Here is a 26373-nt window from a genome sequence, read left to right as displayed (position 1 = left end):
TATTTAAAGTTTATTTTAATATATTTATAAACATATTTTAATGTAATTTAAATTGATTTTACAAACTTTAGCATTATCATAACATATCTTGCATTATTTATTTTTCATTTTTCTTCAGTATTGTGGCTTTCCCAAGATAGATATTTCTCAAATCCACTGATAGTGGCATTTAAGCAACTTTGTTATATTTTTTGTGTACTATCATTTGGCACATGCTAATCTTTCTCCTGCATACTATATTATTACGGATTCACGGACAGCATGTGTTGCATGATTTTTACCCTCTGTAGCTCCAGGTATTGTGGGTAATATTAGCCCAGAAAGAGAACATCCTTCATGCATCTTCAGTATACTATTTTATAATTTGGAACGTGACCATCTTTATCTCACATACTATATAGTACGGATGGTGTACGAATTGGAATGCAGCCAGTCAGTTTTGTTCTTGGCACAAAAGTTCTTAATAACATCAACAACACATCTTTTCATAAACTCACTTTTATAAACCCACTCCACCCCTGCCTGACCTATTTGATCCAGGAGAGACCGACGGGCGGTCCCCCGTCTGCCCACCGCGGACTCCACGGATTCCATCAGACCGCCACGGCGCAAACCCAGCTGCTTTCCTCCGAAGCCTCTCTCTCTTTCTGATTTAGGGATTAGGACAGGTGGAGGTTCGTGGTCCACCGGTCGCCGTGGCACATCTATTGATGTCTAGTAAGCGATAACCCCGCCGCCCCACCGATGGATCCTAGCCAGGGAGCTTTAGCTGAGAGTTGGGTCCCGTCTGTCTGCTCACACACACACACACACACGTATCATGCAGCGAAAGCTAGCAGAACAAAGCACGTATCGCCTCACATGTGAGGATTGAACACAAATTTCTGCCCGAGGAATCAACTTTAAAACACATTTCAGCTTCATGGTCTAAAAAACGTAAGATTTCATCGCACACATCGGATTTTCTCTTTGAATCTGGCGTCTCAAGGTTGAGGTGATGATGAAATGGATGCAATGGCGATTTGCACACCTCAGACCTGAGCTGCAAAACGTTTGTGTAGCTAGATCTTTTCACATCAAATGTATCTTCATTTCATAAAACATGACTATTGGTTACACTCAACCTTGAATCGGAGGTGCGGGATTGCGGTCTATAGGATTTTAATAAGATTGTGTGATATTGATATGCTCTCAGTTATGGCTGATAGGATTATTACAGCCGGGGTTTTACGCCGTCGCATTCGGTGTGAGAACGTCCTTGCCGTGTGCTCCAAAAATCGACGTTACCGCTCGCTCGCTATTGTCAGATTTTTATTGTCAGTTTTTTTGTTGATGATGCGAGTGATAGATATCTGTTTATTCTGCCATTTTTTTGCTTTGGTTTGTTTACTCATTTTAAAGGCGTTTAGCTCTGTAAAGGATATCAATTTCAGCCTCTATCCGAAGCCATAAATAAGCTCTCCTCGCTCTCTCTCCTGTCTGTCACCAGTGATAAATTCTCTCACCTGCCGATCCATCACGCGTCCCGTCCCGCTCACGCTTTCTGAACGTCTGCTCTCAGACTCAAAAACCAGAGCCTTCGTTTAGTATGTGTGATTTTTATTCTTTGAGTGTTTAAGTTACTATATACATTGCTCTGTTTAATGAGACGGGCATCTCAGGTAGACGGGCAAGCGGGCCGTCCTGAAGGTGAAAACCTCCGTAACGCCGGTGAGATCAGAACGGTGGGTAATGGCATGAAACAGGGCAGACGGAGATCTGAAGAGGTGTGAATCGATGGTGAGGATGGCTCTAGGCGCCTCAACCGCCGACCCCCTGCTGGAGCACGGCCCACCGCCCTGCTCACCCCCCTTCTCCATCTTCAAAAGCACACCCCCACCCCCCTTTCCTCCCAAACCCGGGATAATGCACTCTGCTCTTTGATTACACTTAGCGACTGGAGAGCCCTCCGCTCGAGAGCGCGGCGTATTATCAAAACCAATCAACATGAAAGTTTTTATCGGCACCCACTGGAGGGCGAGAGTGGGAGAGAGAGTGTTGGGAGGGGTTTACTGGGCACTGGAAGGTTATAGTTGAAATGGAGACATCAGAGTTAATGGCCAGCGTGTTGGGAGATGCTGGGATTTGGAGAATGAACGAATGATGGATCCTTTGAGCTTCTGAGCGCCACACATTGTGGGTATGAGAGAGAGAGAGAGATGGGGAGGTGAGAGCTGCCTACATTTTAGTTCAGTTTTACTGCCAAGTACACTTCTGAGGCTGTTTATTAAGGTAGGCAGCAATGTGGTGTTGTCTTTATGATAACCTCTTTTGGCCAAATCGAAACTAGCATTGCATGTGCACTTTGCAAAGAAGGCGATCCCATAATGCTTTGCACTTACTTTAGGAAGAAACATCCATGGTGGTAGACGAAAAAGAGAGTGTTTTTAAAATGCTTTCAATTCATTTTGTAAAGTGAAAAAGTGCATACTGTAGAATATAATATACAATCACATATAATCATAATATTTATACAAAAATTAGGGCTGTCAAACGATTAATCGTGATTAATCGCATCCAGAATAAAAGTTTGTGTTTACATAATGTCTGTGTACTTTGCATATTCATTTTGTATTAATAAACACAAAAACATACACATACATGTATATATATTTAGAAAATGTTAAGATGTATTTATTTATATTTACCAATAATTTTTATTATATATAAGCATTTATGAATTTTTATATTTGATATTTTTCTTAAATATGTAAATGTATATGTATGTGTTTATACAAAATGAATATGCACAGTGCACAGACATATATGATGTTAACACAAACTTTTATTCTGGATGCGATTAATCGTTTGACAGCCCTAACAAAAATATAATCGTATATAATATAATATAGGGCTGTTCAACAATAAATTGCATCCAGAATAAAGGTTTGTGTTTTCATAATATACCGTATGTCTAAGAAAATTTCATATAAAATATGAAAAAAAAAGTTTATATATAATTTAAATTCTATATAAACATTAATATATACATGCAAATATTCCCTAAATATATGTGTATGTCTTTATAAATACAAAATAAATATGCACAGTGCACAGACATATATTATGTAAACACAAACTTTTACTCTGGATGCGATTAATCGCAACGAATCGTTTGACAGCCCTAACAAAAATGTAATTGTATATTATATAATTTAGGGCTGTTCAACAATAAATCGCATCCAGAATAAAGGTTTGTGTTCTCATAATATATCGTATGTCTAAGAAAATTTCATATAAAATATGAAAAAAAAAGTTTATATATAATTTAAATTCTATAAAAACATTAATATATACATGAAAATATTCCCTAAATATATGTGTATGTCTTTATAAATACAAAGTAAATGTGCACAGTGCACAGACATGATGTAAACACAAACTTTTATTCTGGTTGCGATAAATCGTGATTAATCGTTTGACAGCCCTAACAAAAATATAATCGTATATAATATAATATAATATAGGGCTGTTAAACAATAAATCACATCCAGAATAAAGGTTTGTGTTTTCATCATATACTGTATGTTATTATAAACACATACATTTATGTCTAAGAAAATTTTATATAAAATATGAAAAAAAATGTTTATATATAATTTAAATTCTATATAAACATTAATATATACATGCAAATATTCCCTAAATATGTGTGTACGTCTTTATAAATACAAAGTAAATATGCACAGTGCACAGACATATATGATGTAAACACAAACTTTTATTCTGGACGCGATAAATTGTGATTAATCGTTGAACAGCCCTAATATAACATATATTTTGAAATATAATCAAAGATGTATTTTTATTGATTTGTGTGTATTAGGTCTTTGTATGCTTATTCGAATATTGTGTTGATAATGGACATGTTAACATTGAAAAAGTTTGTGAATGAATTCTCCAGAACGCTTCACACGAGGAACACTACTTGTATGATGCAAAGAAGTGCTGCCTATTTGAAATTTGTCACTTTTAATTTATTTAGGATGCTGTTGCCCAAGCAGCTACATAGTGTACTCCCTCTGTAGGGTAGTTCACTAGTTTTGGAACAGAGCCGCGAGGCAGAGTGCCCGGTGCAGTGGGCTCCTGAGGTCATTTTCTGGAGGTCAGAACTGTGGGAGAAAACGGCTTCAGTTTTATAACGTCATTTGAATATTAGTTTATGCGGCGGATGATGAATTAGAGGGACGGTCGTCGTTTGTTAATAATTCAGCGCCGCTCGGATAGCTTGATCAACTCGGACAAATACAGAGAGATGGGCTTCGTTCCTCTGAGGATCAATGAATAATGTTCGGTTGAGATCGAGGAGCGTAGTGAAGGGTGTTTAGAGGTTGTGCGAGAGGATATTATGTACATTCTGCTGACCTGATTGTGAAGAAGCACTTGGCGTGACGCTAAAAGGAGAACAAAATGAGGTTCTGCTGAAGTCTATTGCATTGATGTTGACAAAACAGAGACGCCTTTTCTGTCATATTTCTCCACAAAATTAAAAGATAGAAATCAAAGAAAATGATAGTTGTGTGTGTTCTTGTAGTAGAACTGAAGTACCCTGCACGGAACAGACATGAAACGTTGGACCGCTATATTTCCCGTGAGCTGACGTGTCACGCTTTGTGTTGTGTGTGTGTATGTTAATAGAGTTTCAAACTCAACGTGGACAGTCACAGCGCTCTGAAAGACAGTCTCCTGGAGGAGGGACGACATCTCCTGGAACTCATCACCTCCCACAAATCAGGTACAGTTCTGCCCAGCCACACATTTATTATTAATGTTTGTATTAACATAGTGACCTTCAGAATTTATAAATCCTCAAGTAAGCGCTTCGGAGCCGGCGAGCGCACGTCTATTCACATACATTACAAACGCAGCGCCGGGCGCTGAATAGACTTCTGGGATGAAGTGGAGAGAGAGGTGCGAGAGCCGGCCGAGCCCTCCGAGCTGTGAATGAAGAGCGCGGGAATTAAGAACAGCGGGTCGACAGAGGCCAACGAAGACCCTCGTACCACACAATCCCCCACTCTCTCTCTCTCTCTCTTAGTGTTGATTCAGCTGGAGAGACTTGCAGAGTGCTCGGCAAATGTGCAGATCCACTAAGCTGACCTCCCTGCTGGTATGTCTCGTCTCCGCTGGGTAAAGCCGGCTACCATTAAATATGCAGATGGTTCTCAGAGGCGGGAGAGCTTCTTTATAATGCCCTGACAGATCTGTCCTGCGGTGCCACAGCGTGACAACACCTCCCCGCCAACTCCACAAATACAAACACGCGCCTTCACACCTATAGCTGGCCTTCTGCTGCAACAGTCATCGCATTATATATTTTCTTTGTGGTTTATTGAGTTTTGTTTAAAAATTAACCACGGTTTTGCTGCAAATAAAAAACCGGTCATACATAAAAAATGTACTTTGGTTGCACATTGGTTTCAAAGCAACAACGTAAACAAACTTTACTGCGCGGGTTCGTGGACTGCACTTAAATTCCGGCACACGTTCACATACAATAGAGTGCCTGTAGATTATTTCTGAAAACGTGAAAAAAAGAAACCGAGAAGAACCGTTACTTGGCTAAACTTCTATCTCCAATATTTAAAATTTAGACTGCGATACCAAGCTCAACCGCTAGATGTCAATGTACCACACGGTTTCTTTAAACGCGACCACACTACAGGACCCATTCAACAAATTGTTTATTTAATAAAATGAACATACAATAAAATTCAACAAATTGTTTATTTCATACAATTATACAATTAAATAATAATCTAAATTAATATTAACATAAATTAAATCAAATATGAATAGTTATATTATTAGACACTAGCCAGACCGATAAACAAACACAGACCAGAAGTTAACTGCAGTCCAGGCGAGCGTGTCCGATGAAACAGTAGAGTCTGTAGAATTTTCTGATTTATTATTTAAGTAAATATTTTTAGTTAATGTAACTTAATATTTTGGAAAAGATATAAGATACAAATTTGAATTTAACAGAAATTTCAGTTATAAACGTAAGCTCCGGCAGCCTAAGTAGAGTTCTCCGAACAACCTCAAAACTCAAAAATATAACAAACTGTGAATCTCGTATAGATAAATGCAGTAAGTATTACATGCATTTTTTCAAAAAAAAAATACTTCAAGTAAAAAAATGTTCACGTAGTGTTCTTGATGTAACACATGCAGTTTCTGCCAATCTCATATTAATCTTGAGTACCTAGTATTGCTTACTTCGTGGGCATGCTTTTTCATCTCGCTCTCGCGGGTTGACACGCGCGTGGGCATGCTTTTCCGGGAGAAAAGTTGTTACGAAAAGGATTTTCATGTTCGAAAAAAACTTTCCGAAACCTATACGATCACTGGGGGAGTGTACCGAGCACAGAAATACTAGGTCATACGTCCAACTCGTTTTTTGACAAGTTGACCATGTCAAGCCAGCACGTTTAACATGAAATCAGAATGCATGAAACACTATGGCGCACATTCCCCCTTTAAAGTACAGATTAGCCGTTCTCATGTAAATGCTGCCAGTCATATGTTAATTTGTTTGTAATGTCATTAAATGTTCAAATTTGTTTAGGAAAGTATTTTTAGCTTTCTTTGGATAAATGGTTTGGGTAGACGGGAAAGAAAGCTTTCAGTTCTTCGAAAGAATAAGACAATGTGTTTTGCATGTTATGTCCCCTTTCATGGACGTATTCGGTATTGTAATTATAAGCAAATCCAACTTCCCACCTTGACCAGTTTTTGCCCCGTATCTTAGCAACTCGACAGACGGGTATCACTCCTCAGGTGTAAGTATCCGCTTCCATCACAGAGCGCCACCGGCCGCAGCTCGAGGCCTGATCCCGACACAATGCAGGGTCACACTCCGAAAGCCCCGCTTCCTCTTCCACCACATTTATCTTAATTTATGCTTTTTAATTACTGTGAACAAATAGGATTTGAGACCGAGATGCTGATCGTGGTCGGCGGAGACGCCATGAATTTAGAATATAGAAACAACCCATAATACTCTGGGATTAAGCGAACGCTCAGGATGCTCTTCAGATGCTCTCGGTCTGGCTCGGGTCACAGAGTGGCTGCAAAATCAAACACTTTTTTTGCAGCAGCTAATCACCAGATGAGGAAGAACAGATATTATGATTGAACTTGTGCAAAATTGTATTTTTTTACCACTGGATAATGTTAATGATTAAGATGATGGCGGTGATTATGATAATGCCGTGAGCGTTATTATTGCTGATGCGTTTGAGGGTGGGGGTTAAAAAAAGAGATGTGTGTCCGTGTGATCATTAAGGGCGAGTCGTGATAAATGGTTAAATCACAGAACATTAAAGGCTCATTAATAGAACTGTAGGGGTGTGTGTGTGTGTGTGCGTGTGCTCGCGTGTGTGTGATGGGCCGACTGGTTGCAGTCGCTGTGGGTTTAAAGTGGACGTTTCTCCCTTTGGTTGACATTAGCTGTGTGCACCAACTACGTGAATGCACAATGTAACAGCCTAGTGTACTGTATTGCACACTATGTACTGTATACTACATACTATTCTCAAGTATTAGGATGTGAAGCAGTATGCAAAAAGAAATGTTTCAACAAGTATTTTGGTTCATTGTTGTCAATATCTCACAATTTCATATTCAATTCAGCAATAACAAATATCGTTTTGGCACATAAGCTCACCCGACCAGAAATGAGTTTCTCCAAGAAGTGCCCAGTCTTTGGTTTTCGATTCGGATTTTATTCACAAAAAAATATGGTAACACTCTATTAGTTAACATTAGTAAATGCATTAGCTAATATTAGCTAACAATGAACAATTTAGTTTTTCAGCATGTCAATACAGACAGTTATTCATGTTAGTTCATGGCGCATTAACTAAAGTTAACAGTGACAACGTTTGATTTTAATCATGTATTAGTAAATGCTGAAATGAACATGAATTGATATTAATAAATGCTGTAGAAGTATTGTTCATTGTTAGTTTAAAGCGGAGGTAACATTCTATTTCATGCATTCTGACGTCTTTACATTGTTAAACGTGCTGGCTTCTCAAGCTTAACATGGGCAACTTGTCAAAAAACGAGTTGAATGTATGACGTCGTATTTCTGTGCTCGATTTACTCCACGTTCAGGTTTCGGAAAGTTTTTTTCGAACCTGGATTACCCGTTTCGTAACAAGGGTTCTTAGTCCCTTATTGGACAATTCTCCTGGAAAAGCATGCCCACGCGTCAACCAGCCAGCGTGAGAAAGAGCACGCCCATCAATGCCGCTTCACTCGGTTTGTTTGCTCATTGCATTTGGGTGATGAATGTTATATAAACGCTGCATATAACGCTGGATTTGGAGATGGTTTGAAACTGATAGATGGCGCGGTCCCAGCACTAAAAGATGCCGGAAATGAACCGCACGCTGTAAGTCAAACCAAGTCATATGTTTGTGTTTTGTTGGCAATCGGCGCGTACGTGCATAATGTAAACAACGCGAACTTATAGTGAATCAATGCGATGATGTATTGTGTGCTCGTACTGTAGTTCCGCCCCCCCTGCACAGGTGCTCGTCTTTTTCCAGAAACAATCGTGCAGCAGTATCTGTCTTTTATAAATTTGATCAAACTAAAGACTCTTCGAAGATACGACGTATGCATTACTACTGTATAGGTACTCAAGATTAATATGAGATCGGCAGAAACTGCGTGTGTTACCTCATCTTTATGTTAATAAACTTAATGCATAAACTAATTGTTAACAAATAGCAACATATTGTAAAGTGTTTTGTGAATAAAATCTGAATCGAAAACCAAAGACTGGGCACTTTTTGGAGAAACTCATTTCTGGTCGGGTGAGCTTTGGACAGAACCCAAATAATATGAACTATTTGACTACAATGTTTATTTTTTTAATGAGAAATTACATTACAAGTTTTTTAATGCTTAAGACTTTTAGTTGATAAATTAACCCACATTAAAATACTGCAGTGTACTTCAGTTTCCACTATAGTAAGCTGTAGTTAAATTCCTAGCTACTGTAACGGTATTTACCACCGTAAATATTTAGCATACTTAGGCATTTACTAGGTTTATAAATGTACTATATTTAATACTTGTGAATATTAAGTATACTATAGTAGTCCTTATTATACGGTACCATATACTATAATTACTACAGTTTACCATAGTAAATTCTGTAGAATACTGTAGTACTACTTCATGTGGGCTAATTTGCTGCTCTCAAATGCTCAGTGTGTCATTTGAATTCTTTAGCTGTCAAACAGCATGCACAGGATTGTGGGAAATGATCTGTCCTGCTATCAAAAACTCCAAACCTAATGACCAAGCTGCTGATATATATTTTTCTGTCGTCAATAATGTGTTGATTTATATAAACGTTGGCTGTCTTGTGCGTGTGAACAGGGTTACGGGACATCCTCCATATGGTCTCATTCCAGTGGCAGGAGCTCCAGAGGCAGATTCGCCGTCAACACAACTGGATGCTCCGCACGCTGGACGCAATCAAAACCCACATCCTTTCCAGCGAGAGGAACGAGGAACGCGAGGCCCACAGTCTTCACGACAGCCCCAAGGTAAGAGTCAGCGCTCCGTATCCAAACCCTGAATCTTTCCATCTGTCTCATGCTCTCTGTTACAAACACACGGTCAAGCTTTGGAAATTTCCATAAGGAACGGATCAAATAGATGTTCCTTTCAAGAAGCAAGCTGGGCAGGAGACGTGAGATACGCGTGATACGAATGAGAATCTGCTGTCCAGCAAATGTGATGGCTCTCACAAACACGCGCACGCAATCTCACTTCCGCGACGCGCAAGACTCAATTTATACTTCGCACTTAATGTGTAATTGCAGACGTGGTTATTTCAGAGACCAATTTCTCATTGTTTAATTGTCAATTGTGATTGGGTAATTGCGCTCCAATTAGACGGCGTGTTTGTGTGTAGGGGCGCTAAGAGCGAGGCCTGGCAGGAACAGCGCGACATGTTTGTGTTCCTGCGACAACCGCAGCTTTAGGAACAGCGTGGTCTCGGCTGGATTTCCCCCGGGAGCGCCGGCATCACCGGGACGCAATCTTTACTGCTGCTCTCCTCTGTAATCTCTTCTGCTTCATCTGCAGAAAACCAGAACGCCAGGCTCTCTCTCTTTCTTCACTTTCTCATTTTCTCACTCACTTTCGCCTCTCTCGCTCTGGCGTTCTCTCTCTCTTGTTGTCTCTCACTCACTCTGCCCCCTCTTTCTTGTGTTTTTCTTCGTTCTAGCTGATTTCTTACTGCATACTGTGCACAACTCTACTGTATATAGTTTACAGTTTTTTTGTCAAATTTAAAACACTAGATTTATTTTACTTGTTGTGGAAGAAAATGTCAGCGGTGGATGCCCATGCAGTTGTCGGCTTGAATCTGGGTTGCCAGGATGGTTGCTAAGATGTTTCGGGGGCTTTGAGCATGTTTTGTATTCAGTTGCCAGAGCGTTGATTAAGTGGTTACTCTTATACTCCTCAAGTATTTACGTTTTGCTGTCTTATAGACCTCTTTGGATGATGTAGACAACGCTGATTCAATGCTGGTCCAGATAAACTTCTTGTTTCAGTTTTTTAACACTACAGAAACGTTTGAACAAAATTTAATTTAATTATATATGTAAGATTAAAGAAAATGTAATAGTAAATAAATAAAAAATGAAACTGGAAGTGGTTTTGGACTGGTGAAGTGGTCTATAGACGGTTTCAGCGGCAATGTGACCCAAACTTAGGTAGACCAGTAGACCTCCGCAAAGATTCAATAACTGTTGGGTAGTTTCAATATAAATTTAAAACAATTATTATACGATAAAATATACAAAATAATATGAAAATAAATTAAATATTACGTATAAATATAATATAAATTAAGTTAAATATAAAATTTCGGGCCAGGCGTGTGCGTTTCGATGAAACCATTTATAGAAATCGGTGTCTAAAGAATTTTTTGCTTTTAGACTTTTATTCATATTCCATTAATGCATCAACATGATATAAAATAAAATGTATTTTATTTTTACATATAAAAGCCAGTGACATTGCAGTCACATGACCTTACACTTTATGTTTAGTTCAGCAGCTGGGGTCTGGTTTTCATCTGAAACATATAGTTTTAGATTTTTTCAATACATTTGTGTATAAAATATCTCAAACAAGACATGTGTAATTTTCAAAATAAAATATAACTAAGTTAAATAATAATTGTTTTTAGATATGTTTATCAAATACTCCCTGTCTGCCATTGGTCAAATACTGATAGCTCCGCCTCAAATTCATGCCATTGGTTTTGCCAATGTTGCTATGTCATTCTGATGTACAATGTTATCTTATAAAGAATTTTAACATCCCAAAATGTATTATTGTATATATCGATGCATGTCTATACTTGTTTATACTGCATGCTTTCTTCTATTTGAAAACAGTAGTAAGTATTCTATTTCAGAACCACATACTTGTTGTTTTTCCACTTGTGGGCGTCGAGATAAATAATCGGGGTGCTTTTAAATTGTTTTGTTGCAATTAGAAATCACCACAATCAGTGTGATCAGTCAGCGTTGACAGCCATTAGCCGCTTGGTTACAGCGAATTACCAGAGAAAGGGATGAGTGATTCATTATCTGAGAGGTGTTAATGATGATCGGATGCATCGCCTAATTACAGACGGGCCAGAGGATTGTGGGAAGGTCACACAAGGTGCCACAAATCTCTCTGTCTGAATCAGGGTGGGGCTTTCGTGCCATAGCGCTGACACCTCCAGTGTAACCTAGACTCCATTATAGTGCTCCATAATATCATCCGTGCACTTTATTCTTAGTCTTCTGAAGCCATATGATAGCTTTGTGTCGGGTCAAGGACAACATTTCACGCACGTTTGTTGGTTCTTGCGTGTCTTGAGCGAGTGCAGAACAGTTTTAATGTCAGTTTGAGAAAATGTGTTTATAAAGGAAATTTGTGGGCTTTAGTGGGTTTAAGGACAGAAATGTGAAGGTTGTTTTGATCCGCAACTTGCCTCTCTATCGCCATCTCTGTTTGAAACATAAAATTGCAGGTTACTTCACGTACTTATCTTTACATGGCTTGAAGTCAAATGACGTCGAACTGACATTTCCCATGAAACATTGATCAAATCAAAAAGTCACTTTATGAATTAATTATTTTACCACGATGCTTAGATGATTTGTCAGAAACTACATCACAAGTTGTTTTAGTTGATAAACAATCCCACATAAAAATACTGCAGTATATTATAGTATTTACTATGGTTAAATTCCTAGATACTGTAATGGTTTTAAACCTTACCATAGTAAATATTTGTCATACGATATTTACTACAGTTTAAAAATGTACTACTTAATACTTCTGAATGCTAAGTATACTGTAGTAGTCCTCATTAAACTATACTATAGTATAATATAGTAAAATATTTACTAGTGTACTATAGTGAATGCTAGTATACTACAGTATTGCCTTATGTGAGTTAATTTGCTGCTTTCAGTTGTAAAAAATGTTTCATTTCCCATGGAATATTGAAAAAATGATGAATGAGAAATTAATAATTTCTCAAATTAATATTAAAATCTTACCACTGCGAATCGGGGTGAAGGAAGCAGTTTTTAAAAATTATTTTTCAGATTGCATCTTTAAATAATTTTTATTTATAAAAAATATATAATATTTTTTCCCCTGCTATTATTTGAGCTATTTAAGTTAAGTTGGTGATGTGAAGGAATTGTTAAATTGTTGAGAAACAATTTGAGTTCGTCCTGATGCTCGATTATCTTAACGTTCAGTGAGGGAGTAGTCTTGTAGTTTTCACGTGGGTCAAACAAATGCTTTTTAAAGTTTGTCCCAGGTCACCGCGCCGCCCGTATATTCATCCTTATGGAGGCACTGGGAATTCATATCACTTTGTTCAAACCCGTTTCACTGACTAAACAATATTTGTAAAGTGCTGTCAAGGCGCTTCTTTTCAATGACAACCCTCCCGTTCGCTATTAATTCCTAATGCTTCGCTACAACAGGTGTCGTTGCAGTCATTAATTTGCTTTGCTCAAAAAAACGGCTCGCAAATGAGCAATGCTCGCCGTCAGAGGGGTAATATATACCCCCGCGCCCAGACACTAAGTCTGTCCCCAGAATGCCATTAAGATGTGTACAAAGCAGGCCGCGTCTCTCTCGACAGCCATAACGGTTTGTTGTTATAGCTTGAAACATATGTTCGCACCCACGTCTTCCCGCCGCACCGTGCCTTCTGAATTATTTTCTCGAGACCATAAAGTTTTAACATGGCTGGATGATGGTCAAATGGCAATCCTCGGGGAACGCCGTCTAGTTTAGTTATTCTCCGCTAATTAAACTGCAGGGAAGATCAGAGGAGGTTGGAGGAAAGATGGATGTTAACAGCACGAAGCGCCAACAGTCGACGTGCAATAACATGGTTCACGCTTCAATCTGACCGTCTCTTTGCCAGACGGAGACCTTCTCTCATATCTGTATCGGATCTAATAAACGGCAGCAAAGTACACGTGACTTTTTGTAAATCTGCTAAATGTCACGAGATATCGGTGGGTGCGGAGAATGGGATAGACTGCGGGGGAACTTCATATGTCTTGCATTTGTGCAGGGATTCATGGGTAATATTTGATATGTGTTGGTCAGGAGTGTTCAGTTCTTTTGTGCTGTCACAGTCATGGTCTAACATCACTGATCCAGTGTCAGTCTGTGACGCGTGTTTGTTGTGTTCAGGGTCTTGCTGAGAATTTGGAATTGCATTCATAATCACAGATTGTGTCTTGTTGCTGCGGAACTGTTAAAGGGCCAGTACACCTAAAAAAATACAAATGTCTGACATCATTTATCCACACTCGTGTCATTTAAAACATGTATATGACTCTCTGTTCAGTGGAACACAAAAGAAGATATTTTGAGAAATGCCTCCGTGGTTTTGTATTCATACAATGGAAGTCACTGTTGTTTGGTTACCAACATTCTTCAAAATATCTTCTTTTGTGCTTTGCGGAAAAAATAGTCATACAGGTTTGGAATGACAGAAGAATTTTGTTTTTGGGGTGAACTGCCCTTTTAAGTGGACTAAAAAGTAAACAGAGAAATAAAAAGCATTTATACTGACCTTGGCCATAAAAGGGGGGCATATCTCATTTGTTCATATTATGGTAAATTATTCATTTAATTAAACATTCGTTTTAAATCATGTAAAATTATGAAGGTGTTTGAGAGTCTGTGATGTTCGCGATATTTTTTCATTAATTCCACATTCTGTCATCTCTTCAGAAACAAAACGGCTCATTTTCCGAGTGCCGTTGCATTTCATCATTTTTGCTATGGTTACATCATTCGTAACCTGTAATGGCCAAAAAACACATAGTTAATTATGAAAACAAAGTGCCCTTTGAAGTCACATTTGAAGTAAAACTGCACTGGCATTTTTTTAGACAATCCAAGTTCACTTTAAAAGGGTTCATTTGGAGCGTTCACATTTCCGTCGAAATTCCCGCGAACTTCTCCCGGACCCCTGAAGCCAACCGAGTGTGACAACACGTTTAAAGTCACCGGCCCTGATTAGACCGTGTTTTTTTCGCCCTAGTTAATCTAATCCTGTAACCGAGCTTGTAAAAAAACCCCTCGGGTTAACAAGCAAGCACTCTAACATTTATTTTTTTGGGTCAGAATTTCCACACGCAGCCTCTTTACCGGTTTATCGTCTCGTTGGGGACCTCCTCCATGGCCCGAAGAGTTTGCGGTATCTGCGTCCCTCTCGCTGCGGTCGGGCACACCGCGGTCCCTGCCAGCAGTCTGTGTCGTATTTCTCCGCTGTCATATGTATGTATGTATAAGGCAGGCAGGGCCCTTATCGGAGACTCCTCGGAGACAGCTTGTCTGCCCCGGGGCGGTTATTTCACCCCTTGCTCTGTGCACAGTGTGGAGGAGGGGGAAAGGGAGGGCCGTTCTGTTCGTTGGCATATGTTAAAAGCAGCCATGCCACACTACGCCACCCAGCCATGCATATGGAGCAGTCTGAGGTATATCAAAGTCACCGTGCTTAAAAAGTGACCCGGGGTTATTGCTGGGAAAAATGAAATTACAGGAGGTGGCAGCTGAAGTTTTGGGAGACAGGGGCCCGGCCACCCCTGTGTCGTAAGTGCAGACTTTAAATCTGGAGTTCGCTCCAAATTGAATGTCGGTTTAGAAATTGGGAATTTAAATTGGACTTTTTAGGGCTTGATATATATTTAATCGCTGTGTTACAGTTACACGTTTGATATGCTGTAAATTGAGATTTTTTAAACGGGTGAGCCAGGATTGAAGTGTTGCGTCAACTGGGTTAGATTTCGCTTTTCCTGGTACGTTTCTGGTTTGCCCTATACAGGTTTTAAAAGTGGTTAAAGTTATACAAAGGTCAACACACACATTTTGTACATCACCTTAAACAAATGAATGTAGATTAACCGTATAAATATAAAATTATAATCGTTTTTGAGTGGTTCTTCGTTGAACCTCACAGCAAAACGTGGTTCTTCTTTGGCATCGTGTGCCACCGTTATTTTCCAGATTGTGTTCTTTAGCCCAATGTTGTATGTTTGACAAAGTCTTTAAGATACTCTGATCCATGACTTGGAAGTTTAAAAGATATGGACTTTTTTATCCTACAAACTTGGAATGATTTCGGGCATCACGGGTATCTGTAGCAAAACCGATGCCGTGCGAGTCACACGGCAAAAGTTTGTTCGAATGGTAACTGTAGCGCTCACATTCCTATCTGTGTTTGCAAATTCATCTCGTGAGAGTTTGATTAAACAGAATGTGTGTTAATTTCAAAGACTTAATATTCCTCCAACCCCTTCGACAAAGTATTTATCAACTTCTGTGGTGAAAATGAAAAATAATCAAGGACCCAAATAGGCAGTAATTTATTCCAGGTCTCTGTGCTTATATTAGCATGCGAAAGCACTCCAGCTGTAATTCATAAAGTGACTTAAAATTGACATACCTCTTTAAGTGTTTTTTGTCTTGTTGCCGGCGGCAGTTTGACAATTGAAATGAATATTTGATGAAAAAAATTAATAGCGCCATGTTTTTTCTTTTGCAGGCAGTTTCAAATATTTAATCACACAAATGATATGAATTAATATGCAGGCAAGGTTTAATTCATATTAATTTTTTCCTGCGCACGAGATGTACGAGCAACATGTTTTGCAATGAATATTGTTGAATTACTGGCGACGTGAAATTCACGCCTCATAACCGCCTCGCTCGCGGATGATAGGAACTGGTCTGCGTTTGTTTTCCGCGTCTGCCGTTTCGTGTGTCTTTATACTGTCTTTTAATTTCAGAGTTCACCAGGAGATGAATTGGAATATTGTAACTCTATTTTTATAAAAAGGTTTTTCCAATCAGCTGCAGACATGTATGAAGTTATAAACCCCTGCTCGCGCTGTAACTCTTCTCTTGTGCGACTTAATTTGTTTTTATCGTGTCCTTTGGCTATAGATATCGTGCATGAGAAAGTCTGGAATATAAAGCAGATTTTATTATTTTTTCATTTGTATTCTGCGTTCCACACTTGGCAATCGGATCAAAGATTACCCGACTCGCTAGCAAAATAAAGCAACAAGGATCACTTTAGGCTGTAATTATTGGAATCGGAGAGGTTTTCTGAGAAAGACACAATGCAAACGGAGAGCGCGCGCCGTGGTTTCTGCCTCGTTCTGGGAGCGTGGCACAACTGTAAATGTTTAGGGATTTCTCCCTGTCAAAATCAGATCTGATCTGACGTGCTGTAATATTTTCATGTGGTGTTCTTAAAATGCGATTCTTTTAGTATTGGGCATGTGCTCTGTTCATGTAGAAAAGCGTGTTGGTTTCCAGGGTTGTTTATGTGTTCTGGGTATTCGCCAGGGTGTTTTGGGTGGTTGCTAAGGGAAAGAATACCCATCTTGAAGTTCATGTGATGTTCTGGTGGCGATATATTGTTTAGGGTTAAGGGTTTGTTAAAATCCCACAATGTTAGTTAATAGTTGCAACCACTAATCTGCAGTCTCATTTATTGCATAATTTGATATATTAATATGTATATTTATAAAGATACATTTTGGCACAGCCTTGTTTTTAAAATACTCTCAGTCAAAATGTAATGGGATTGAATGTCTGGCTGTGTCTGGAGCTTGATTTTGATCTGCAGACATCAGCTGAGGAACATGCTGGAAAAATGGACATTAATAATTGCATGCCTCTTTATTCTCAATACTCTCTCTCTCTCTCTCAGAAGCGACCACTTAGCCTTCAGTCACTGAGGAATAATTGTCAATGAATATTTAACAAGCCTTCAGTAGGATGGATATGCATCTGAGTGGCATCAACGCTCTCCCTCTATTATTAATATTGGAAATGCTATAGACACACTGTAGTCAGTGGAGCAGAGTGCATACTGGATTAGTGACTAAAGATTATACTGATGTGAATAAACTAAGTCCAGCATCAGCCCGGCACATGCTTGTATCCTGCTACTATGAGGAAAGTTTCTTTCCGTAATATCATAATCTCACAAAACATGCTAGGATCATGCTTTCCTCCAAAATCAAAAGAACGGCTGTATTTTGATTTGGTTATTTATTATTGTTATTTGCATTAATAATGTAATGATAAACAAGTATGTTATTTCTCAAAATTCCTATGCTGTAAATAAAAATGTCCTCGCTGTATTGCAAGGCCCCCCAAAATATTTAGTATTATTCTCAATGTAAAGTGGCTGGTATGGTCCCTTTGGTTTTACATTTCATTTATACTGATGTGAAAAAACAATTGTAATGCAATTAAATACACTTTATTACAGTAATGGGAATCCAATTTTGCTTAATGTCACAATGCTAAAAATCTTAAAAGTACTCGAAACACTATTGAATTTCTATTTTTTCTTTGACTTTGGAGTGAAATGAGATCTGGCTTTGCTTTTAGTGACATTCACCAACAGAGATTTTCCAAATCTCATTCTTATTTTTACGTTGCGTTTAATTTTGGAGACATCAGTATCAGTAGATTCACATGTTCCTGGTGTTTTCACAGGCACAAGCGCCACCCTGTTTCATTCCTGTTCAACCTTTTCTCTTTGTCTCAATCAGTAATGCTTACGGCCAGTCTGGTAAACATAAACCTGTCGGCCACGCGAGGAAATATGGCGTGGCGGAATTACCTTATCACGACAGCACATTTAAGCATGCCTCTCAGGTGAGACGCGTCCCATCATCCCCTCGCGCTCCTCGATGACTGTCAGAGGAGCTGCGTGTTCCTCTCTCGCTCTTGAAGTGATATAAAATTCTAATGTCTGCCCTCTGGATCTCTTTCTCCTGAAATCTGGCCAAAGCATTGACGGTATGCGGGCGGGGTGACATGCATGAGAAAGAAAACAGCAAGACGAGGTGAAGACAGGAAGACTCGCTCATGAAATATATCCCAACGCTGAGAGAAAAGGAAGACATAAAATGCATGTGCCCTGCTTTGGTATTTGTATGTATATTTATGGATGTGGAGTAATGTTACAAGCTCGCTCTTCTGGGCATTTGAATGGATTGATGAGACGTAATGATTTCCCCTCAGCTTTTACGACAGGCTGTGACAGATGCTCAGACTTGTAAAACGTTATATTATCCAGAATAAGGAATGGGTTCGCTTTTAAAATTATGGTTCTCCAGTGGTTCCTATAGAAAGTCAGAAATGAACCATTTGCCATCAGAATATTCCACATATTTAACGTGTGTAGGGAAAATGCTTTCTTTAAGCATTTGGGATATTTCACATTTAATTTCAGGTTTTTTTTAGTTTAAGTGTCTCTGTTGTGTCCATTTAATAGATGTAGTGTAGAGATAACTGGACACTTTAGTTTTGAAAGCAAGCTCTTACGTGCTGGTTGGATCTTTGCAAAAAAAAGAAAAAATAATTTCTTAGGCTGTGTTCACATTTGACTTCTTTTTTGACAAGAAAAAGTTGACAATGGCGCTTTTTTAGTAAAAAAAATGCTCACAGCGTTGTGGTTACAAGTAATAGCCGGCAATGTTCAAAGATAGCATTTGTGCATTTTAATTATAAACAGAGAGCGTCTTTGCAATAACCAATCACATATTTTAAAAATATTCTCAACCAATCACGTTCCTCGCATGTTATGGAAACGACAGGTCTCTGTCATTGTTAGCTGTGAAAAAGAAGCTTGACGTAGGGCGTTTTTTTCAGAAAAGTCTAACTTTTTTCAACCTCAAAAAAGCGCTCAGGACTTTTTTGAAAACACGGTTTACTCATAAGATTATAATGTAAAACAGAAGTCATGTGTGAACACGGCCTTAGTTGTTTTTGTCTTGTTTTGCCACACAAATGTAGTTGAACAACATTTTCTTCAAAAGCAACATTTCCTGAGATATTAAAAACATAAATTAAAAACTAAACTTGAATGAAGTTTTTCTTATTAAGTATTTTTTATTATTATTATTAAGTATTCATGCACTGGCAGAAATCTTTTAAGCTTATTTTAATATTTTCTTCCAAACAAAAGTTAGTATCTTATGTCACTTTTTTGGCAAGTAAATCAATCTTGGTTTAAGAATGATATTTTATAAGGTTCTATCTGCATTCTAAGCAGTTTTGAGATATTGAGCTTCGAAGTTTTCGCATTCCATTTGACTTTGTAGATGAAACCTTTTTGTTTTCTAAAAAAATCCCAAAAGGTACACAGTGTAAGAAAAAAACATCACATAAGCTAAATAAGTTGTCTCAAAATACGAAAATGTGAATAACTGCATTTTTAGAAAAATGTCACATCGAACCTTATAATTAGGAGGCGACGATTTGTACTGGAAAAAAGACAAAAATTCAAAGTAAGAAATAAACATTTTTGCAACTGTGTATTAATGTGAAGTTGGTCTGAGCGCTGAAGTTGGGGCAGCAGACGGGTGTAAATCATATTTTTGAACAGGTGAAGAGTGTCACAGTCTGACTGGAACAAACTGCTTCCTTACACAGACAGCAGCACTCGTGGCCTTGGTTGGAGGCACATCAGACGAGGACCGGCAGGATGATTGAGATGCGTTTTTATGTTTGTTATTAATAGTGTCAGACAGCCAACACAAACCAAAAGTGTAGATTTGATCGCTTGAAGTCAAAATAAACAGTTGGACATGATTCTTGTGATGTTGTAACGTTATTTATTCTTATTATATTTGAGTTGATCAGAGTGTGCTTTGTGTTTACCTGTCGTCAAATAGATGCTCATCAACAGAAGTCACATTTACATCCGCTGTGGTTACCATAGCAACAGTAGACCGCTTGAGCATTGTCCGATAATCAAAAAACAATATCATTACTGTCATTATTTATAACTTAATTTGAGATTTATATTTTGCAAATATGTCGTTGATATTTGACGATCTTTGCTTGGGCCATCCAAAGACTTCTCTAGAGAGGCTCAAAATTGAGCGATAAAAATCCAGAGTAATAGTGACAAATCATCCAGCAGTTACAACCCAAATGTTGAATACATCACATTTTATTTGTTTATATAAAACTGTCTTCTCTATGCAGATAATAACCGTGACGGTTTTACTCACGGAAGGCCGGTTATCATTTCCACGTCGGATTCTATTCCATTGTTTCCTATTTTTTTCTCCGAACCCGATGAAATCCATTACTGCATTGTGGCAGTTACAAATGCCGTTCTTTCTGTGAACACAGAGAGTCTTGTCTGCTGGATTACTGGTGATTTATGCCCCAGCTGTGATATTGTAACTCCGTGCGATAGTGTCCTTGAACATAAATGTAAGTAAATGCCAGGAAGGGCTTCACGACGGATTGTGTATCGGAGTTTCTCAGAACTCCTCCATACCTTCATGTTTAGGCGTGCTCGCCGTGCTGTGATATGCAGGCTGTCCCCCGCGAATTCTGTCCCTGATGTGATGTGTGTCGGAATTCTGTGATCTGCCAGAGCCCAGGTTCCCAGTTTTCTCTCTGTGTAGTTCGGTACACGGCCGATAAGGTTTGATAAGGCAACGGATCACCAGGGTGCTGGGAGTTTTCAATATTAGTATGTTTTTTCTTTTTAGTCCTTTTAAAAAAGAAACTTTTGCCCATGCTAAAGTCACTGCAACTGTGTTCGGAGGGGATTTGGAGTTTGTTAATATGTTCTGTATGGGTTTTAGTATTTTTCCCAAGGGGTTGTCAGGATGTTCTGTGTGGATTTAGTGCGTTGCCAAGCAGTTGCCAAAGTGTTCTGTATGGGTTTTAATGTGTTGCTTTGGGGTTGCTAGGTTGTTCTGTGTGGATTCAGTGTGTTGCCAAAGTGTTTTGTATGGGTTTTAGTGCATTGAGGTTGCAAAAGTGTTCTGTGTAGATTAAATGCATTACTCTGCAGTTGCCAAAGTGTTTTGTATGGGTTTTAGTGTGTTACTGTGCAGTTGCTAAGGTGTTCTGTATGTATGTACTTAGGGCTGTCACGATTATGAAATTTGGCTGATTAATTGTCTAATAAATCATTGCGATTATGACGATTGGTTGCCTCTTTTAGGGCTTTGGCGATTAATTGTCTGTTTTAGAGCTTTGACATTTAATTGTCATACATTTTTTATTCAGCTTTTAAACGACCATATTGTTCTGAACATAAGACTATGTTTTTTTCTAGGAAATACATCAGAAAAAATTGGGTCATATATTTAAGGTTTAGGCTTTTACCTGTCAATAATACAACCGCCAAATACTTGTAAATTAAGTAAATTGATCATGAGTGAATTGAAGCCACCATTAAAATGCTATCGGTCATAGAAAAGCTTCTAGTCTGTTTTTTTCTCACTTGCAAGACTACAATAAAAGTTTACTTCTATGTTAATGAGATTTTGGTAGACTGGTTTTCACGCTGAGTTTATCTTAAATAATATAAAATTGTACTGCGGGTTATTTTTATGGTATATGCTTTAGTTTTTTTTAAAGTGATTGTGTTGTGGTGGTACATTTGACAAGTATTACCATGCTTTAGTTACAATATATACACTAAAATATGCAATATGTAGACGCACTACAGCTCCCCCTAGTGTCTTCTATAGAGATGTGCAATAATTGCGATGATCTGAATCCATCGCGATGAGGTCAAACAATCACGATGAGACGATTATTTAATAATCGTGACAGCCCTATATGCACTGTAGTGCGCTGCTACTTGGATGCCAAAGTGTTTTCTATGGGTTTAGTGCGTTTCTATGCAGTTGCTAAGGTGTTCTGTATGGATGTACTTTAGTGCGTTGCTATGTGGTTGCCAAAGTGTTTTGTATGGGTTTTAGTGCGTTTCTATGGAGTTGCTAAGGTGTTCTGTGTGGATGTAGTGTAGTATGTTGCTACATGGTTGGCAAAGTGTTCTGTATGGGTTTTAGTACACTATTTTGGAGTTGCTCGGGTGTTCTGTGTGGATGTAGTGCATCGCTATGTGGTTGCCAAAGTGTTCTGCATGAGTTTTAGCGCATTGCTATAGTTTCTAGAGTGTTTTGTGTAGATTTAATGCATTGCAGTGCACTTGCTAAAGTGTCCTGAATGAGTTTTTGTGTGTTACTAGGGTGTTGCTAGGGTATTCTGTGTGGATTAAGTGCTTTGCTATGTGGTTACCAAAATGTTCTGTATGGGTTTTAGTGCATATCTGTAAGGTTACTAAAGTGTTCTGTGTAGATTTAATGCATTTCTGTGCGGTTGCCAAAGTGTTCTGCTTGGGTTTAAGTGCGTTGCTATGAGGTTGCTTAACGTTGTGTGCAGATTTAATTATGTTTGTTTTGGATGGGTTTTAGTCGGTTGATGTTGTGTTTTGGGACGATTCTAGGAGGTTGCTTACTGTCTAAAGTGAGAAAAGTGTCTCTATGATAGTCTGTTCTCTAGATATGGCCTGAGTCTATCCATCTTTGTAATTCTGTGGATTTTGTTGGATTTGGATGTTGTTTTGCCAACCAGGTGAAATTTCTTAGTAATATTTGCTTTTGAAAGCACTTCTATCTGTGACTTTGACAAAAAACCCTTTTCACTCTAATCCAGATGCTGACCCTGAGCGTCATGTTGTGCTATAGTTTTGCTGATAACCAGAAATTAAATGTGACAACATGCCCCTGTGATGCAGAGAGAGCTCTTGCAGTGTGAATCAGGTTCTGAGAGACTGTGAGCAGATTTCTGTGCTTTGAATCAGTGAGCACAAGTAAAAATAAAACTGTGTGCTTCATCACGCTGCTGACCTTGGATTGCTTTCCTACACGTAAACACACACTCACACAATCCCGCCTACATGCTACATATCATATCCTATATGATACCATGCCATATATCATACCATAGACCGCACCGCACCGCAGAGAATAGCGTATCGTATCGCACAGCATAGTATCGTATCGTATAAATAAGATACATGTTGGTTGTGTATGTATCCACTTTCACATGTAAATAGCTGTGTACAAATTTGTAGTCTTCTGTGTAGAATACACTTCTCTTTCTAATGGCTTTGTTCAGAATAGAACATTATGTACTGTATACAGAATTGTGCACAGTCTACACTGTATATTGTCTAATATTTTTAAGTATAAAGTTTCAGATAATCGTATCAATTACAGAAAACATTCATATTAATTCTGGTTTATTTGTTCCACTGGAAATTAAAGGTCATGTGCATTGCATTAAGGGATACAGTATTCGAAGTAGTGAGCTTTAAAGTTGACAAAAGTAGTCATCAAGTTGTGGCATAAAACATTGTGGCAAAGACTGCTTACTACTTTATTGAAAATATTAGCTAGTGTGCCATTTCTTACCATTTCATTATATCCTTTCACTCTCTTTCCTCATCACTTTCTTTTTTTCTGTCCCTCTTTTCTTTGTTGTACATTTTCTGTTTTCCTCTGTTGTCGGTTCCCCGCATCTGTTTGTGTGTAGAGAAGTTGCCTTGAATCTTAATGGCCACTTATCAGCCAGACTTTCTTTCCAACAATGGCAAACGCTTTCTATTTGTGACACCGTTGACTTAAAATTACACTTAATTGTATCGAATTACCCAAAATACCTTGATTGCTGCTCATTTTCCACAACGCGTTAACGTTTGCATGCTACCTGGGAAGTAAATAAGTGAGCATGACTGATCTAATTTTCTTGTTTTCTTACTTTTGGAGAGAACTCACGATTGATAGGCCGTCCGCAGAGTTATGGGCAGAAAAGAAAGTTGATTCTTTGTTAAAAGATGAGAGCGTTTGAAACACTTAAGTTTAAAGAATGAAAATTTCACCTTTAAATTAAACTCACCATTATTTCAACCCAAATACGCGTTTACTCGAGAAAGAACATTTGGCAACACAAGGATTGTTTCAGATGTTTTTATTTTTTAGGAGACGCTCAAACCTCTGAAAATCATAGATCGTTTCAAATATTTTCATTTGCTCATTCTGATCCTATTACCCATAAGTCCCGGCGTCCTTGTGCTCCATTAGCACACAGCTAAGGACCGGAGGTGTCAGGGCTATAAAGATTGCGTTTTTCATGAACCCCCTTCAACAAATCATATTTGATTTCATGCGTAATTAGTTTGTCCATCAGCAGCCGAGAAGACCCTGTAGCGGCGCTATCTGCAATATATCTGAGCTTCCACGACAGTGGCTTCAGGACAACAGCCAATATGCATTAGAAGAGTAGCGCGGTTCCGCCCCATCGCTCCGGATGAACTGAACTCATTTCGTCCAACCGCTGTTTGTACTTACGTTCCCTTTACCGGGACGAACCTCCCAACGCTGGCAGCCTTCGGTGGCCGCTAGACGCTCTGCCCTTCGTACTGAAACGTAAGATTTGATTATGTTTTGAAATGATATTTTAATTAAATATTAAGGTAAGCAAAAATGGATTTCAAAATAATTACATCAAACATCAAAAAAGCGGGCCCCCGTTTTTCTGCACGGACAGCAGAAAAAGTAAGACGCCTTATTTAAATCTCTGGGAGATTCAATCTAATTTAATTCTCTCCCCTCTCTAAATAAACAGTTCTCGAACCTTTTCTCATCTGGGGGGAGAAGAGATGATAGAGGTAATCAATATTTCTAGCATTTTAATTAAAACCGTTAGTGGAATAAATCCATTTAATTATCAGTTAATGAAATACAAGGTCATTTACCTGACAGCAACTTTGAAGGTGGCTTACTGGTTGGAACGAGAAGGCTGGTGAGATGTCAGAGGCGTTTAGCGGCTGCCAGGGCTCAAGTCAAGATTCTCCTCGCCGCGTTAACCCCTCGACGTCCGTTTGAGCTTTACACGCTCAAGGGCCATTTACAACCCACCGCAGAGTTTAGCTGGAGTTTGCTTAAAAAAAATATGACTCTGAAACTGTTTGATTGAGGCTTTATATTTATTTATGACTGGTATTTTGGTGGAAACCGTGGTTATCGCGGTAAAGTTAAGGGAAAAGCTGGAGTGTCCGTGCTGCGTTTCATTCAATATAAAAAGTTGGAAAACTTTGGAATAGTGCAGTAGAATGACACATGGGGTATAACTTGAAAACTGTTCAAATCCTGTTCAAATCTCTAACTTATCCACATTTTGGCAAGTGTATGTTGTTGTCACATAACCGTGGCGACAACCCAGGGATATACATACAGGTAGCTAAAGATCAACGTTCCGTTTTACACAAAATGCATCGATGAGTCAACGTTCTTACATCACCCCATAATAAAAACGGTTTAGGAAATGTTTCTAAAAAAACATGCACCTGTGAAACAAACGCAGTCTGTCAAACACCTGCAAAGCTGATGATAGTGTTTATATTTTCATATCTGTATACGGGTATGTTAGTTTTCAAAGCATCAGGTGATGGAGTGTCCTCCTTATGGTCATTGAATGGAGCACAGTGTAACTCAAAACTACAAAAATACAAACACGGATGTGTGTGAGATTAGTTTAGTTTAGTGTTTGATTTACTTTTTACCTTGGTCCTTTGAGCGTTGGTTTAGATGGAAAGTTTAGCGTGTGAGATTTAGCTTTGGGGCTGATATTGTATGTGTGTGGAGGTGGTGCTGGGGATTGTGGTTTTGTGTGATGGAGTTTATTTCAAACCCGGTTCTCTGAGGCCGGGGGAACAATAGTCTCTCAGCAGCCCTTCCTTCTCCATCAGGAACAAATACAACAAATAATAAATAGAGATACAATGGGGCAGAGAAATAGAATTTAAGTTGGCCCGCGGCACTCACCTGAAATGTATATATAATGGTCTTGGGCATTTGTCATAGAGAATGGTTTCTGGAGTTTTGTCCTTCTGTTAATGAAATA

At 38.6% G+C, this 26373-nt stretch overlaps 1 protein-coding gene across 2 annotated transcripts in view; it reads left to right on the top strand.

Moving 5' to 3' along the window:
* The window catches only part of akap6 (A kinase (PRKA) anchor protein 6), a 114371-nt gene that overhangs the window by 33501 nt on the left and 54497 nt on the right, over positions 1 to 26373 (top strand). For both annotated transcript variants that reach the window (XM_057343893.1, XM_057343892.1), the window contains exons 6-7: positions 4678 to 4774; positions 9442 to 9611. In XM_057343893.1, the coding sequence (XP_057199876.1) occupies positions 4678 to 4774; positions 9442 to 9611 (267 nt within the window). The remainder of the gene's footprint in view (positions 1 to 4677; positions 4775 to 9441; positions 9612 to 26373) is intronic.

This window comes from Triplophysa rosa, linkage group LG10 (genome assembly GCF_024868665.1).
Source record: "Triplophysa rosa linkage group LG10, Trosa_1v2, whole genome shotgun sequence".
Classification (NCBI taxonomy): domain Eukaryota; kingdom Metazoa; phylum Chordata; class Actinopteri; order Cypriniformes; family Nemacheilidae; genus Triplophysa; species Triplophysa rosa.
The sequence above is the reverse complement of the archived record's forward strand: the minus strand, read 5'-3'. Positions and strand labels throughout refer to the sequence as shown.